This window comes from Myxocyprinus asiaticus, chromosome 15, assembly GCF_019703515.2.
Source record: "Myxocyprinus asiaticus isolate MX2 ecotype Aquarium Trade chromosome 15, UBuf_Myxa_2, whole genome shotgun sequence".
Taxonomy (NCBI): Eukaryota; Metazoa; Chordata; class Actinopteri; order Cypriniformes; family Catostomidae; genus Myxocyprinus; species Myxocyprinus asiaticus.
The window spans coordinates 29,139,412-29,157,238 of NC_059358.1; the positions used below are offsets into that span (position 1 = coordinate 29,139,412).

At 39.0% G+C, this 17,827-nt stretch overlaps 2 protein-coding genes across 2 annotated transcripts in view; one reads left to right on the forward strand and one right to left on the reverse strand.

The window, feature by feature from the left end:
• Positions 1-6,391, forward strand: part of LOC127452794 (germ cell-specific gene 1-like protein) — a 12,941-nt gene extending 6,550 nt beyond the window's left edge. Inside the window, exons 4-6 of the mRNA XM_051718513.1 lie at positions 2,775-2,927; positions 3,137-3,248; positions 4,015-6,391. Of these exons, the coding sequence (XP_051574473.1) occupies positions 2,775-2,927; positions 3,137-3,248; positions 4,015-4,387 (638 nt within the window). The 3' untranslated portion in view covers positions 4,388-6,391. The remainder of the gene's footprint in view (positions 1-2,774; positions 2,928-3,136; positions 3,249-4,014) is intronic.
• Positions 6,392-6,796: 405 nt separating this feature from the next.
• On the reverse strand, positions 6,797-14,471 carry LOC127452797 (visinin-like). The gene is made up of 3 exons (XM_051718517.1): positions 13,779-14,471; positions 8,714-8,825; positions 6,797-7,940 (listed from the first exon to the last, which is right to left on the reverse strand). Exons 1-3 carry the CDS (start codon positions 14,157-14,159, stop codon positions 7,855-7,857), a joined length of 579 nt encoding a protein of 192 aa, XP_051574477.1. The 5' UTR covers positions 14,160-14,471; the 3' UTR covers positions 6,797-7,854.
• Between the last annotated feature and the right edge of the window lie 3,356 nt (positions 14,472-17,827).

Below are 17,827 nucleotides of genomic sequence, written 5' to 3' on the forward strand. Positions count from 1 at the left end.
AGATTGTTCATTCACCACTGACCACATGATATTGATGAGACGCCTAATGTTATCAGAAGAGCTACGGCCCCGAATAATCCCTACCTGATCTATATGTATAAGAGATGTCATAACTTTACTTAATCGGTTTTTTTGACAATATTTTTACATCTAGTTGTATCAGGGAGATTGGACGGTAACTTTTACACTCGCTTGGATCTTTGTCCTTTTTAAGAATCAGACTGATCCGGGCTTGTGTCATGGTTGGTGGAAGCTTTCCATTCTTTAATGTTTCAGTATAAATGTCTAACAAAAGTGGAGCCAATTCTGTAGCATAGGATCTAAAAAATTCTGCGGCAAATCCATCTGACCCCGGAGCCTTGCCAGTAGGTAGGGACTTAATTACCTCGTCAAGCTTCTCCAAGGTTATCTCAGAATCAAGAGAGTTTGCTCAATCGTCAGTTTAGGAAGATCTAATAGTTCCACAAGTTTTCTAATATCTTCATCAGTAGGCGAAGGCGTGGAACTATAAAGATCAATACAGAATTCTTTAAAGGCATTATTAATTTCAATGGCTGAGGGAATGATAGAAAAAGACTGTCTCTGCTTTATATATCTAGCCAAAAGCTTCCCTGCTTTGTCACCCGACTCAAAATATGACTGTCTTGACCTGAATAACCAAAACTCCACTTTCCGCGACAAAATAGTATTATATCTGTATTTCAATCAGGTCAATTCTCTGAGGTCATCAGCTGACATACGGCGCTTTAGCTCTGCCTTGGCACTTTTAATATTTCCTTCCAACTCCACAAGTTCTCGTGCTTTGGATTTTTTGGTGAATGAGGCATACTGTATGATCCAACCCCTAAGTACCGCCTTAAGTGCCTCCCAAGCCTCGCCCACAGAGGGTACTGAGGACCAGTTGGTCTCCATATAAACATTGATTTCAGTCTTTAACATTTGTTGGAAATCATGATTTTGCAGAAGGGATACATTAAGGTGCCAACTATATGATTTCTTTTTCTCTATATGTGGCATCACCTCTAAACTCACCAGGGTGTGATCTGAGACTAAAATGTTTCCAATTGAGCAATCAACAACAGATGAAATGAGGGATTTGTATATAAAAAAAAAAAAAATCTATTCTAGAATAAATCTTATGGACTGATGAAAAAAATGTATAGTCCCTACCGGATGGGTTCAAAAGTCTCCAAATATGTGGAGACTTTTGAACTTTTGAGTATTATTCAATAAAACAAGCTCCAGCCGCTAGGCGGAGCCAACACAATCCCCGGATGGTCGAGTCAATTCACTCGGAGGCCGCGTAAAAGTATATACCATGACTTACACAATCCGTCAGCTTTATAAAAGACATCCTTTGTGTGAGCATGTAGATATTTTGCGGTCATCCGTAGTGTCCACTCTCAAACTGGCAGGGAACTTCAGTGCAAAAGTTTCTTTAAGGAAAAGTGTTATTCACAAAACAAGCTCCAGCCGCTCGGCGGAGCCAACGCAAAAAATCCAAAATGTCGCCCAGCTTCCTCAAGAGTAAGTACAGCAAGTTGACCCACTCACATGAGAAACCTCCAATGGTTTACTCAGACATTGATTCTATAAAAGACATTGCTTGATTGGGACATATAAATACTTTGCGACCGACCTTCGTTTCTATTCTCAGTTTGGCTAGAAATATCAGAGCAAACGAGATCTTTCTCTGATGTAAGAGTTTCTTACATTCCTTGAACCGATCGCGTTTCTCTCGTCGAGTTCGCAAAGTCCGGGAACAAGAAAATAGTATGGTTCTTCCAAGAAAGCTTCCCTTTGCTCCTCGCCTGGCGCAACACAAGATTTTTATCGGATGATCTCAGAAATCTGGCCAGAATCGGTCGGGGCCTGTCTCCCTCAGCAAATCTGTGAGCTGGGACTCTGTGAGCTCGCTCAATTTCCAGCTTGTGGCCTGTTATGTCGAGCAGACTCGGGAAAAACTCGTCTAGGAATTTCACCAAATCTCTGCCCTCCTCATGCTCAGGAATTCCAACAATTCTGACGTTATTCCTTTGGCTTCTATTGTCAAGATCTTCAAGCTTTTCAAGGAGATGTTCCAAATCAACTTTGGTCACAGGCGGATTAGCGGTTAATTACCTCTCCGAAGATTCCAGAAAATCGGATTCCTCAACATCTGACACTCTTGTTACTAACTCAGTGAATTTTATTTCCATCGCCGTAATCGATCGACGTATTTCAGCGAGATCCTCCAACTCAGCAAGAACCTTCATCAACATCACCGACATGTTGGACAACTGACGCTGGATCTCCTCTCCTGCCGCGCCATCCAAATCGAGTCCCTGGTCTGTAGGTCTGTCGGGGCTTTCATCCTTAACACGTAAGTGTCTTTTAATGTCTCCAGATCCCGAGGATTTTGACTTTTTTGCCATGTTTTACCTCAAAGAGCAATTGTGTAACTGGGTGTATCAAATTCACCAGATTATAACATGAAAACAATTGAAAATTTAGCAAAGTGCGCAGAGCTCATCGCTCACACGTCTGCTTCTTGCATGGCGTCCCGTGACCCTTATATTTATTAACATTAACCAAGATAATAATAAATGCTGCAGAAAAAGTTTTTGTTCATTGTTAGTTTACAACACCTAATGCATTTACAAATGTTGACATTTAGAACCTTATCATAAAGTGTTACCAAATAATTTCCACCTGATGGAATGATATAAACGTGATGTATCTGTGCCTACAAGCCATTTCTGTATACATTGTGCTCCTCTGTCTTCTTGCTGCAGGTGTTCTATGGTTGTCAATGATTGCTGAGTTCATGTACATCAGTTTGTTAGGGATGGGTTTTCTACTCATGTGGCTGGAGGTGTTGTGTTTTCATAAAGAAATGCATGCGCTCAAAATCAACGCCTTCGCAGCCATATGCACTGTGCTCTCAGGTAAGAGACTTGTCATTAGTCTCTCTTTCATTAACAGATTGACATTTAGGTATTATTGTTCAGTGTTAAAGCATGATTTTGATTCTAACTTTCATTGCTCACACTACTCTATTTTTATTTTTACCTTATATGCAGTTCTTTGCTTACAAATTGTTTTACCGTACAATCAGCACAGTTGTTTCCTCCTTATAACCCCTGATTTCTTTTAGGGCTATTGGGGATGGTGGCTCATATGATGTACACCACTGTATTTCAGCTGACTGTAATTGTGGGGCCCAAAGACTGGAGACCTCAGACATGGGACTATGGCTGGTCATTTGCGTGAGTACACCTAGTTGTTTACTCAGTGTAATTCAACCCAGTATGTTAACTTTTGAGGTATTGGTAAATTAGAACTGATTACGATTTGAGAGTTAGTTCACCCCAAAATGAAAAGTCTATCATCATTTACTCACCCTCATTGTGTTCCAAACCCATACTTTTTTTTTTTGTCTGTTTTACATAAAAGGTCATATAGAATTTCCTGGGTGCACTTTTCCATACAGTGAAAGTGAATGGGAACGGATGCTGTTGCGCTCCAAAATGTCAAAAATAAATAAATAAAAAGTGACACAAAAGTAGTCCATATGACTCGTGCTCCAGCAGTCTGAGTGTCCTGAAGCCATATGATAAATCTGTGTGAAGAAAAGACTGAAATTTAAGTTGTCATTTACTGAAAATCTTCCCCTCTGCCAAAGCTCTCAAATTACATTCATGCTTCTACTTTTTCAAATATGGTGCAAATAGACACATCATGCTAGGTTTGATGTCAGGAATGCCAAACGCGATTGGTTGTTGCGTGTTTTGTGACCGAATGTGGTGCGTCAGTTTGAAAGTGCAAATGAGCTGTTAGCTAGATGGAAAGTAACATTTTAGCTTTTTCTTTACTCTTGGTAACTGGTTGGTTGTAAAGAAAATGGGACATAAGACACCGCTAAAAATCTGAGGTTTAGAACAGTTAGCTGATTCTGTGACAAGAGCCTGTAACTCATGTCTAGTGCTAAACTCTCTCTCTCTTGCTGTCTTTTCTTTACCCATCAATTCCAAGGCTGGCATGGGTTTCTTTTAGCTGCTGCATGGGCGCTGCAGTTATGACCCTTAATTCTTACACTAAAACAGTCATTGAGCGCCATCACCGGCAGAGGCTTCGACTAGAGGATGCCCGTGCTTCAAGCCACGCTCCAGCATATGACGAGGTGGTCCCAGGTGGTGGGCTGTACTCGGTCAGTGGCCTATTACAGTGCCCAGATGGGATGATAGACTCTGTGTGGGCATCAGATGGGAGCATGGGAATGGGGAGAGAGGGCAATGTGCCCACCCTGGTGCTGGTTGGTGGGTGTGGACCGGATACATGTGAGGACTGTGAGAGAGAAATGGATCAGATGAAGGAGGCCATGAAGGGATCTGACTCTCCTTGCTAAATGTGATTTGGGATTACATTTGAGCTGTATTGACAAATCTGGCCTTGAATGTTTTGCTTGTATGGTTGATTAAATTTTTTTTAATGTGAACTTTCTCTATAAATTATTTTTTTTCAGGCATGAATGTGGCTGAAATTCAGTTAGTGTGAGTGGAGAGAGGAGTTCGAGAGATTTAGAGAGATAGTATGTGAGACAGGTGTCATCCGTTAATTGTGCAATAAGTGGATTTCCAAGTGTAAGGATTCTAGGAAATTTAATCTATGTTTTGAAGAATATGAGACTCTTGAGTGGATTACACTGAGACTGTCAAATCATGAGGTCTGTTATTTTCTGTTTTGCAGCTGTCTCATTTGTTATATTTTATTATTGGTTTTCTGCTATCTTTTTTTTTTTTTTTTTTGGTTTTTGTTTTTTTCTCCATGATTGACACCCTGAAGCAATTTATAAATAAAAACCTAAAGCTTAAATTGCCACTGGCAATGTAAAAAGATTTTGTTAAAATGCTGTAGTAAACTATTTGCCTGCTGTTTCATCTCTGCTATGCAATAACCATGAAACTCTTTGAATGTGAAAAGGATCTGATTACGTAATCAAAGTACACATGAAAGTTCTTGATCAGACTTGTTTAAAAGCATGAGAAACTGTGGGTGAATTTGATCTTTCTTTTTGTTTTTGTTTTTAAATCTGTTCTTGCAACATGTTCTCATGAACCAACAGCACATTTTTAAATCAATACAGTATAGCCTAGTAGTCATCACTTAGTTTCAAATTTTTTTCAGTTGTGTAAATAATTGCACAAATATTTATTTAACTCTTATCTTTATTTTGTGTTTTTTTTATTTTCTTTATTTGTTATTACAGGTATTTTTCTCATTCAATAGGGTCGTAAATATTTCCTTGCACACAAACGTTTTAAAAAAAACATTGCGGCATGAAAAGGGAGCATTTGGTGATCTTTTTTCGTTTAGTTTAATGTAGTCATTTTTACTACCATTTATTAGCAATGTACATGTCTAAATTGCCTTTAAAGATGCTGACATATGTTGATATTGGATGTAACATTAGGCAACACACTTCCATTACATGTATAATTTACAGAATAAAAAATTCTTCAAATATCTATTCAATGTGTAATCGTTTGGAACCATCAAATGGTGTGATCAATGAAGATGTGATACTGCAATTTGATTTTCTGTCAGTTAAGAGTGTAGTGTATATAGTCAATAATGTAAATGAAACTTTAAGAACTGTGTAACATACACTGTTGTGTATACAGTAATTCTATTTACTGTATAGGACTTTTACTGTACTGTAATAACATACTGCAGATCTAGCAGACTTCCAGATTTGTTTTTTTTGTTTTTTTGTTTTTTTTGGTAAAATGTTCTTATTAGTGACTCAGTTGACCTTTTCAGATTAGGGTGAGCGAATCTGTTAGTTTCTGACATGGTAAGGCCTCTGTTTACCACATGTTCAACAGTGGTGTCCAGACTTCATTAGACAATAGTTCCCTCTGCCTCCATGCCTTTGATGGGACCTATGACCAACTCTTTGACCTCATTAATGGGGCCCATGCCCACCTTTTTGACCACTCTGACAGGTCTCCTGTCCCTTCTTGTCATTGGTTTCTCTCCCTTGTTGTCTATTCTGTTCCATGATGGCAAATTGCGAATGCTCACACATATATATTTTTACGTTTCCAATTTGTGGTTGCCAATTACTGTAAAAAGAATTCATTATGTTTGGTTATGCTGTTTCAAACATGCAATTTGAACATTCTCAAAGACAATAGCCAAACATGTATAAAGGATGCCTGTGTGAGACAAAAAAAATAAAAGAAAAGAAGTTTATATCTAAAGGCATACCAAATGTTTTGTTGAATAAGAAGTTGATTAAATGGAAGTGAACGTGTTTGTACAGTATGTGTATGTGAATGTATGTGCATTGGATTGTTAAAGGCAATTATTTAAAATAAAAGCTATTTCTACGTGAAGCACTGGTAAGAAGGAGTGAAAAGGTTAACTTGTGGTTATTGAAATATGCTTAAACATTTAAAAGAACTGCATTTTTGAAATTCTGTCTGATTCCATTCATATCCATTTAAATTCATTTATATTCATTAATTTGTATACATACATATTAAGTACAAATTGTTTCATTGCCTTACACATTACTTAAAATATTTGTGTAATTACACTGACAAATGGACACTTTAAAGTAAAACAAAGCCCATTCTGCTGTTCTTTGTACTGTTCCTTGTATTTTTCAGTCATTCTGTCTTTTTCTGTCAGATAATTATAAAAAATTTTCAATATGAGGGAGACTAGATGAAATAGAAAAGACTCAGAAAGAGGAATAGAGAGAGAGGATATATGGAGCAGTTGGAGATTTTGGGAAGTCTTTTTTTCTGATGTTGGACAGATGATTATGTCAGTAATCCAAATTTGGACTAAGACAGCCAGTGAGAGAAGAAACTGTTAGTAAAGAGTGCTCTTTATATATCTTTAACAGACACACTCAAACAAATATTGCAAATTTACTTATATACTGGCTAACATTTAATGTACCTGTGTTCACAAAGCATTATTTTGTTTTTATCACTGTCTGGCCAAATTTTGCAGCTGACACACACAACGACAATCCAGGATTACGGGTAAATTTTGCCACAAGAATTTTAAACCCCTCTGCCACTCTAGCAGACTGAGATAAACATACTGGCCTTTCCAGTGGTTGCATTGAACTGTTTACCCTACCTAAACAATTACACAATATTGCACAAACAAAACAAAAAAAAAATAGTGAGATTTATATTAGCTTTTACATTTTCATATTTATTCCATAGCACATAAATTCTCATCAAAAAGAGAAGGAAAAATGTTTTGCATAATACAAATGGCAAAAGTTTGTCAAGCTTGCTGGTGGATGGTAAGTGATTTGGTAAGTGATTATTTTTTTATTTTATTTTTTTCACCACGGCTTTGTGGCTTTGACTGTCTTTTTTGGATTTTAATATTAACATGAAAAATAACAGAAATTATCTGTCTCATATCAGTTGAACCTCAACTCAAGAAAATGCACTGAGCATAGATAAAATGGTTGAATTTATTTAGCCTTTGTGATTGTGTTACATTTTTGTTTACATGTTTTAAAGTATTTTCATCACAATGGTATGTTCCCATAAGAGATCATCTACAATTAAACTTGTTTGCCAACATTAATGAGAATCACTAGAACCTATCCTCCCACTGCTATCATGTCTTATTGAGAGGTCTCACTCAAAAACATTGGGATTAATGAGCTGTCAGATAATGTTTACAAAATGGTTCGAGCATATATCCCTAATACAAGAAGACTGTCAGAAGTATTCCGATTTAAGGGGTGAAGGTTAAAAACAAACAAAATGCAAAAAGTAAAGGGCCAGAGGAAACAATGTGAAAGCAAATATATAATTTCATTGTTTTCATTTTCTACTTCTGGGGCTCATACTGAATGAGGTGGAGAGCATCTTCATTGTCAAGAATGCCCTGAATAAACTCCCCCTCAGCCAACCGGTCTGTAAGAAAGAAAGTCATATAATGAGAAAGAACCCTTAAACAAACTCACATATTCATTCTTTCAAAAGCAGCTCTTTAACTTATAACTTTGCCTTTTTTTTCTTTGTATGAAGTTAGGAAATTACCCATACTAAAATAAAATGTTTGACATGTTTACCTTGTATCCATTGGTAGATACGATTGGTAAAACTGAGTTTACAAGGAATAGTTCATCCAAAAATGAAAATTCAGCAATGATTTACTCACCCTCATGTTGGAGAAGGATATAGCTGCAGGCTGAGCTCCAAAAAAGGGGCGGGAGTGCCAAACTGCCAGCAAACATATACAGAGCCCCTAACCTAACACTTTCCCAATGCTTAACCGGGTGTGGACTTGTCTCCCCCTTTTGGAGCTGGCTCATCCTCCTTCTGAAGTAACCCCCCCCCCCCCCCCCCCCACTTTTGGAGATTCCACCCCCATTTGAAGATGCATCTCCGGCCTGCAGCTATACCTACTTGTAACTTTCTTTCTCATGAGAAACATTTGAATAAATAACCCAGTCCATTTCTTTTAAAAAAAACCATGGCAGTTGGTAGTGACTTACTTTAATAAAAGGACCTCAAAGTATCATAAAAGTTGTCAATGCAACTAGTGCGTCCTATTTCAAGTCTTCTGAAGGCATACAATAGGTTTTGGTCAGAAACAACCTAAACTTTAAGTCATTTTCATTCAAAATCTTGATTAATTATGACCGAATTTTCATTTTGCGAGAACTATGCCTTTAAAATCTTACCATTATCTTTCTTATTAAAGAATGACCACAGCTTGTCTGCTCTCTTCTCTGGAGTGCTCTCATCTGCTGGAAGCTTGTCTTGTTCCTCTTTAGGAATCAGCTTATAGATAGCCTGAGGATTCAAGAGATGGAAAAGAAGTTAAGGTGAGGAGAGAGAAAAGAAAAATAACAAACTGATGTCAAAACTTATTTTCTAAGAGAATTTACCCAACAATCCAGATTTTTAAGAGCTCTTTCACTGATATTTATGGCTTTAAACTCAAAGGAAAGTAAATGTCAGAATGGTATTGAATAATCAAAATTTTGGTTTATACCTATATTTTTGTGCCTATAATTAGACAGGATAGATGAAAAATTACAGAAAATTATGGGGAAAGAGGCAATACAAATAAAAAAAAAAAAAAAAAAAATACAAAGTAGTTTTTTTTTTTTCTAAATGTCAAAGTAAACACCTTACATCCCAGTGTAGGCTTCTTAATATTCTAAATAACATCAGTGATTTTTCAGTACAGTAAAAATCATGTTGGTTATACTACTAGTTCCTCTTAGAGTCAGTAGTTACTTAGGAGTGACAAATGAATGACCACCTGCAGCTCTGAAAATGCCTGTCCTGAGTTAATCGTCACAAGAACACTCATGCTAAGGGGTTAGTTTCACTTTACCAGGGCTGACCTGGATCTTTAGGAGTGAGCTGAGGAGGCATTTATCTGAGACACGTAAGGCACGTACTGTAAGAATAATACAAATTAGAGGCAGAGCCAAAGCTCCTGGCGTCAGAGCAGCTTTCCTCAATCTTTAATGCTCTTTTTCTAGCAGTCTCTGGCACAATGACAGTGACATTTTTAAATTTACATTTTATTCATACTTATAAACTGACATCTACACAGTGAACACAAAGTTTGTTAACTGTTGATCATTGCCAGATAATGAAATAAATTTGAATCCAGTGTTCTGATCAAACAATGCCTACAGCCTAGCTTCACTAAAACAGTGTTAACCTAAAAAATAAATTTGCTTCATGTTGCAACATCTAAATTAACTGGTCTGATTCAAGTAAAAAATATTTAATTTAACATAATTTAGCATTACTAAATCAACCTGACTACATTAGTTTACACCAACAAAACTAAATTTAAGGGTTAGATCTAGTAGAAATAGCTTCTTGAGGTAACAATTGCAGGTAATGCTTTTTAGAGTTATGCAAGACTGTTCATTTTGAAATGCATCCTTAAACTATTAAACAATGAAACTAAAAACTGAACTTTTGCTGTATGCTAGTATTTCATTTTTCAAAAGAAGTCCAAAAGAATCTTTATCACATTTTTTCATCCTACACTGTGAAAAGTAGTTCCAGCAATTGTTACCTTAAGGAGCTATTTCCAACTGATATAACCCTCAAAATTAGTTTTGTTGGTGTGACTTAGTAGTAATCTATATTAGTAATATTAGTAGTAATATATATATAAATTCACTTAATCAAAACAAAACAAATTTTTTAAGTTACATTTTTTTTCAGTGTCCTGTATGTTGATCTGCTGAAGCAGACATAACGGCCATTTCAACAAGCTTCAACACTTATAAGAAATTAAAACATGATTAAGATCTGTTTCTGTTTTTTAGTTAAGTTCTTGCTTAAAGCTCTTGAGCACCTCTCAAATAAGTGCTATTTCCAGAAAATGAACATAGCCAGGTTATACGCCACATTCATAATTTGATATGAAAACAACTGTTCAGTGGGTTCTACTGTCTTGATATCCTTATCAAGACAGTAGTCTTAGTCTTATTTTCACATCCCATGTTTTTGTTCACTGGAAATATTTTATTGGCTGTTCAACCTTGTACACCTTGATTCAACACCTATTTGCTTATCAGTATAACCCCGCTGTATATAGACTGTACTTCTATATTCAAATGTCAAATTACATATGATGTCTATACTCTGACAAAGGTCTGTCATTTTTCTACACACTTTTCGCTAAACATATGCATTGTGAACTCCATCATTAATCCTTTACTTGAAAGAACCTAATGTTCACATTTTTTAATAGATAGCTTTAACATCAGAGTTGTATATACAGTAGGGTTAGTTTAGGTTAGGGTTAGGGGTTAGGGTGGTGTTTTCTTTGCTTTGCATTCTTTATTTTCTGGACTAATGGATAAACCTCAAATTTTTCAGTTAAACATACTGGATCTGTTTCCTCCTTTTCAAACACACCACTTCTCTGCCTCACTTCTTACCTCTTTTCATTTTTCCTTGTACTTGTCGCTGGACATATATTTGTGATTTAAATCACTTATTCCCAATGTTTACGTTATCAAGTGAATAATTTTACCACAGTAATCCCCCACCCAACTGTCTCTGTGCTTACAGTGGAGACGGCCGTCTGTATCCTAAAAGGCATCTGTGCTCTTTTGTTGTCTGAACACTAAACCATTTATCGGATAGATTATTCTAGGATTGGCCAATTCCATTAGCCATGCTCTGAGACACTAGCTCAAGACAAAGCTCATAAGACATGCGTCTACTTCTTACTGAGGCATTGTGTTAAAAAGACAAGCAGAATTATTATGTACAAAATGTACAAAACTCTGCTGCCAGGACCAGGACATGCAATCATATTACTCCTGTATTGGAGTCTTTGCACTGGCTCCCAGTCAGTTTCCGTGTCGAGTGGGGGTGTCGATTTTAAAGTTATGATGCTGACATACAAAGCACTACACGGCTTGGCTCCTCATTATTTATGTATTTGTGCATTGTTAATCCCTTACACCCCAAATCACAGACTGCTCTCCTCACAGTCTAATTTGTTGACTGTTCCACAAACCTGCTTAAAATCTGTGGGTGACAGGGCTTTTTCTGTCTATGCTCCTATCCTTTGGAACTCTCTTCCTCTAGAACTTAGGGAAGCTCAGACTTATGACATTTTTAAAGCTCAACTCAAGACATACTTTTTTAAACTAGCATTTGCTTGCTGATGTTTATTGCTTGCTCTTTTATTTCTATTTATTTTTTTATTTTTTTATTTTATTATTGTGCTATGTACTGCTTATTTTGTGTACAGCGCTTTGAGAAGCTGCTTTTAAAGGCACTCTATAAAATAAAGTTTATTATTATTATTATTATTATGCCAATTAAACAGAATATGTGCTGTAAAGGGGAGGCTGGGGCAAGTTCTCACAAGGGCTGTATCTCAGTAACTTCAAAGATTTTAGTGAAAAGTCTAAATACACAAACATTGGTTTTGTATGTTGGTTTCAAACATCTAGTTCAAAACCAGTTCCAATGAAATGCCAAATGAAATTCCAGTATCCCATATTTTTGTAATAACTGTAAAATTACAGAATAAAATTACAATATTTTTTGGACAAAACTATGGTTTGATATTTTTGTTCATTATCTTGTGCATTTTTGCGTTTTCACGCATCGTTATGTGTTTCATAATTGCTTAAAAATCTATTATAGTTTGTTTAACAGCAGGTTCTGTTGTTACAGCTTACCTCATATAGAGCAACAACATGCCAGAGAGTATTTAGCAGAGACGGGCCACTTCTATTTAAATGAATGGGAGTAACTGGAAAGCCCAACCAAGCTCTAGCACCCAACGGTCAACGGATGTAGAAAGGAAGTCCCGCCTTACAGGTAAAAGAGCCTTTTTTTCTCACCTTTTAGATACAGACATCACCTGTCAATCAACTCGCTAACGCGCATGCATATTATAGCTATACAAGCTGGGAAAATTGCATGCTTTAGCGTAATATGAGCTAAAGAAGCATATTTTATGATTTTAGTATTATAAAATTTTATTGCTGATTTGAAATATGTTCTTTGATTGTAATCTGGACCAACCATTTTTGAGATTTCGGTGTCCCCCCATTCAAGTAGATAAGAGCTGCATTGGCATGACTGGAAATAGCCTCCCGAGATCGTTCCAAAGATGGCCAACAGTGGACTGACTTGCTAGAAAGCCTTTGCAACATGCGCCAATAGCTGGTTGACCTGTGTTCAATGAACTGTATCTTTTTTCCTGGGCAATACAATCTTCAATCATGTTTTTGCAGCCAAGACTTGCCTATCCAGAAATTGAATTTCAAAAATAATCCTGCCGTGAGAAATATTCATTGGAGTGTGACAACTAGCCTCAGTTTTCCCCACTAAACAAATATGCCTACTGTTTGAGAGGTTTGACTTGACTTCCTCCGTAATGCTTTAAACTAGAAAAGTCTCACTAGAATTGAAATGGGTCACATCAGTTTTGAGGTCTACGCACCACAATATCGAGGGAAGCCCTGGGGTTGCGCGTGTGCGTCAGAGAGCAGAGCAGATCATTAGCTGGTAGGCCTTACGTTACACTCGCATGAATGCTTTAATCTCATCGCGAAAACATCGTAGTGCAGATGAGAAGCCTTTAGCTGAATGCAAGATTATCATTAAATAATACCTTCATTAAATATTATGTTATCATTAAATAATATCTATCACTTGGGCAGCTGCTGAAAAATCTTCAATGGGAGAGCCATGGCATTGTTCTATCCCTGCTGTCCGCGACCCAGTCCGAACAGAACTGCGACCCACCAGTTGAGAAACACGGTAGTAGACTATGTAGCATGCATTAAGTTTCCCTGTGGAAGGTTGTTGTGTTATGTGGTACAAGACCATGTACGTTTAAAAAAAAAACATTGAAATAGTAGTACATACAGTATAAAGTAAGGCTTAATTCAGTGCTACATTGCTTGACCAAAAATTAGTAAAATTTACTTGAAACTGAGTATTACAAAGTAAACTTTACTTGACAATTTCAAATTAAAGCCACCAAGAATTGCATGTAGCCTTTACTTGAAAATATGTAGATCTACTAGCAATTTCTGTGTGAAAATTGTTTCCTGTTTTTTTTTTTTTTTAAGGTAACCCCACAGTGCATATATAAATAGCAAACTCACTTATTTGTACACTGATTTTAAAGGGATGCCACACAACAGTGCCACACATGCTTCATATTTGTGAATTTCTGCAAAACTATTTGACCACTGCAACTTCCCTTTGCTTGTCTTTTATAAAGCCACCAACCTGGCAGATTTCTCCCACTTCTGCTTTGGTGATGTAGCCATTCTTGTCAACATCAAAGAGTGAGAAGGCCCACTCCAGCTTACGCTCTGTCTTTCCAGTTGATGTCATATGCAGAGCAATAATGTATTCCTTGAAATCCAGTGTTCCATCATCATTCGTATCAAAGGAGCGGAAGACATGCTGGGCATATGATGTCGTGTCACTTTCTGGGAAGAAGCGTTCGTAGATCTTTTTAAACTCTTCTGGTGCGATACGGCCTGATGGACACTGCTTCTGAAAATTCTCATACCACTGTGACAGCTCATTCTCTGAGAATTTTGTATTAAGTTTCAGATCCTCCAGGATCTCTTTAGACATAGCACTGCTTTTGGCATTCCCCATTGTTGACTGCTGGTTGAGAGCACAGACAGGAGCTCAAACAGTCAGAGTCTTGTTCTTCAAGTCTTCCTCTCCTGACCAGAAACACAACAAATTTGTGTATTTGATATTATCTAGATCGTCCCTTAGTATCTCTCTTTTGGTAGACTTGTTAATTATTGTCCCATAAAAAGCTTGGTGCTTCGATCTGTCTTGAGAGTTGATAGATGGATGGATAGAGTATGGAGTAAGAGTTGGAGTAAAGAGTGATAGTCTTAACAGAGGAAGAACTGCATCTGTTGTAAACGGCCTGGAATAAAGCTCTCAAATATACAGGGAAGAGTGACCCACAGATTGATGACGGAGGCAAAGAAGGAGGGATGGCTGGTGATGGATCGGTGAGTGGGGGTGGGGCAGGTGAACTTAGGCTGTTACCTCTGAATGCAGATTTATGTCCTTAAAGAAGGATTTGACATGGCTGAGCCGCTGAGCCCCCAATCAACAGCTCAGGACTATCCCCTTAGAATTAAAGTCCTTATCCAGAGTACACAACATCAGATACAACCAAAATAAAATTTGATGACTGAATCACAAAGTTCTATCTATCTATCTATCTTTCTATCTATCTATCTATCTTTATCTGTTGGTTGTTTTTGAGGACACTTTTAAAATGTTAACCTAAAAATGTGCTTCATGCGGTAACATCTACATAAACTAAAGGCAACAACATCTAAAATAAAAAATTATTCAAGTCAAAAATATTATTTACTGTAACATGTCTTAATTAACTTGACTACATTAGGTTACACCAACAAAACTCATGTTAAGAGTTTAATTAAGTAAAAATAATTCCTTACTGTAACAGTTTACCACTTTTCACAGCATATATTTCCCAAATTTAGTAGGGTACAACAGGGCTAAAGGCTCCCTAAGGTAAAAGGCTCCTTTGATTTTATTTTCTACCAAAACACTAAATAGCAACAAAACTACCACAGGACTTTCCTAAATGCTTGTGTAACATTGTAGGCAGGCTGAAGCCAGGAGCATGCATGGGAACCGATGAAGATGATTATGTGAGGAACCCAAGTACAGCTTTATTTACATGACATGCGATCCAAACTAATCGTGAAAGTACAATGAAAAACATGAACTAACTCAAAATAAGAAACATGAACAAACAATGACTGAACTTAACTAGACTTGACTCAACTTGACTATGACAAACAATACTCGACCAAAACAAAGGCAAACACGACATCAGTACAAACCAAAAGGTAACATAACGAGACATCCAACGACAAGACAGAACTAATAACAAGGTGACAAGACTAATAAACCAAGAACAAATGACAAACTAGAACTGATGACAAGAAAAGACAATCAGTGAAGTGGCAGCACTAATAAACAGGTTAACAAGACAATGAAACATGAAGAGACAGAACTAATAAACATGGTGAAACAATAGGGTCACATGACACAACCAGGAAATCACATGACATAACAGGAACAAGGAAGAGATGATGAAACTTCGAAATAAAAGACATGAAAACAAAACATGAACAAAAACACATAAATGTGACAAATCCCAGCCCTCTAAGGGCGGCTCCCAATGCCCAACAACACCAGCAAGCAAGTTCAATAGGGAGCTGGGTGGGGGTGGGGGGGGGGCTTTGGTGAACCAGACAGTGCTGGAGACCATGGGGGACCAGAGGGCGCTGGAGACCACGGGGGACCAGAGGGTGCTGGGGACCAGAGGGCGCTGGAGACCAGGACAGTCCAGGAGACCAGGGCAGAGCTGGCAGAGCATACGGAGACCATGGTGAACCAGAGGGCGCTGGAGACCAGGGAAGTCCAGGTGACCAGAGCAGAGCTGGTGAAGGATCCGGAGACCAGGGCGGAGCTGGCAGAGGACCCGGAGACTAGGGCAGATCAGGCGACCAGGGCGGAGCTAGCATAGGACCCGGAAACCAGTGTGAACCAGGCGACCAGAGCGGAGCTGGTGGGAGGTCATGAGGACAGGGCAGATCCAGCAGGAGGCCAGGAGACCAGGGCGGATATAGCGGGAGGCCAGGAGACTGGGGCGGATCCAGCGGGAGACCGAGGCGGATCCAGTGGGAGGCCAGGAGACCGGGGCGCATCCGGCAGGAGGCCAAGGGCCCAGGTTGGATCCGGCAGATGGCCAGGAAAGTGGCCTGATGAGACAGATGTGGGCTGTGGAGCATGGCCTGTTGAGGAGGACCTGGGCTGTGGAGAATGGTCTAGCAAGACAGACAAGGGCTATGGAGCAAGGTCTGATGAGACAGACCTGAGCTGTTGAGGAGGACCTGGGTTGCGGAGTGTGGTCTGGCGGGACAGATTGGGCTGTGGAGCAGGGCCTGACAAGACAGACGTGGGCTGTGGAGCAGGGCCTGACAAGACAGCGTGGCATGGTGAGGCTGACGAGGCGGCATGGCATGCTGGACTCTCAGGGGACGGAGCCACTGGAGACTCAGGAGGCAGAGGCCCAGGGGGCATGGCGACTTGGCATGGCATGGCAGGTCAGATGTGGCGACTTGGCATGGCGGGTCAGACCTGGCGACTTGGCATAGCGGGTCACACCTGGCAACTTGGCATGCTGGTTCACACCTGGCGACTTGGCATGTAGGGTCACATCTGGCAACTTGGCATGACGGGTCAGACGTGGCGACTTGGCATGGTAGGTCAGACATGGCTTGATGAGGCAGACGTGACGACTGGCTCTGGGATGGCTGAGGATTCTGGCGCAGGCTCTGGGACAGCAGAGGCTTTAGGCACTAGCTCTGGGATGACAGAATTTTTAGGCACTAGCTCTGGGATGGCTGAGGCAGGTGTGGGCACTGGCTCGTAGACCGTGACAGGTGTGGGCACTGGCTCATAGATCGTGGCAGGCGTGGGCGCTGGCTCGTGTACTGTGGCAGGCGTGGGCGCTGGCTCGTGGACCATGGCAGAAGTGGGCGCTGGCTCGTGGACCGTGGCAGCTTTATTTACATGACATGCAATCCAAACTAATTATGAAAGTAAAACGAAAACCATGAACTGACACAAAATAAGGAACATGAACATAAACAATGACGGAACTTGACTAAAGCCCGTTATATACTGTAGGATTTTTACAGTGCTTTAAGATTATTGCTTGTCAGACTGTACGATATGAATGCATTGATATCGCCATGGCACACTGTGCGATATTATGTCAGACTGTACGATACATACTGTAGCCGAATGTGGTCCCAATCGTCCCAATCAGTGAATGTGACTCACGTTATGGGAGCTTTGCGGAATAGAAGCGAAACAGCAAGGTTTGCCCGGAGGAGCATTTTTTTTTTATCTGAAAGTCAGGACATCAGCATTTCCGTTGCTCCAATACCACTCCATCACAAGCATAGGCTAACATATATAAAGAAAGATGGATTTTGTCAAATAGGCCTATAATAAGACAACCTGATCCCAAACACCAAAAAATATAGATGTTGAGAATGAACGCGAGTGCGGGAGGTAGCCTACAGCAGTAATTAGCTACCACAAGGCAAATATTCATTGCGGAAATAAAAAGACTTGTGGCCCAAAAAATGTCAAACCTCTCCGTTCACATAGGTGAAAACAAAAATGGTGGGTTATAGTACATCTTTCTCCTCTTTTAGATTAGTAACCTATCTGCCATGCAAAATTTTGAA

What these genes read in the sequence shown, in the direction of transcription:
- LOC127452797 (XM_051718517.1), bottom strand. Translation starts at nt 14,159, where the DNA reads ATGGGGAATGCCAAAAGCAGTGCTATGTCTAAAGAGATCCTGGAGGAT. An exon ending in AAGTGGGAGAAATCTGCCAG is followed by an intron (nt 8,826 to 13,778) that starts GTTGGTGGCTTT and finishes TTGAATCCTCAG; the next exon opens with GCTATCTATAAGCTGATTCC. An exon ending in CTTTAATAAGAAAGATAATG is followed by an intron (nt 7,941 to 8,713) that starts GTAAGATTTTAA and finishes TCTTTCTTACAG; the next exon opens with ACCGGTTGGCTGAGGGGGAG.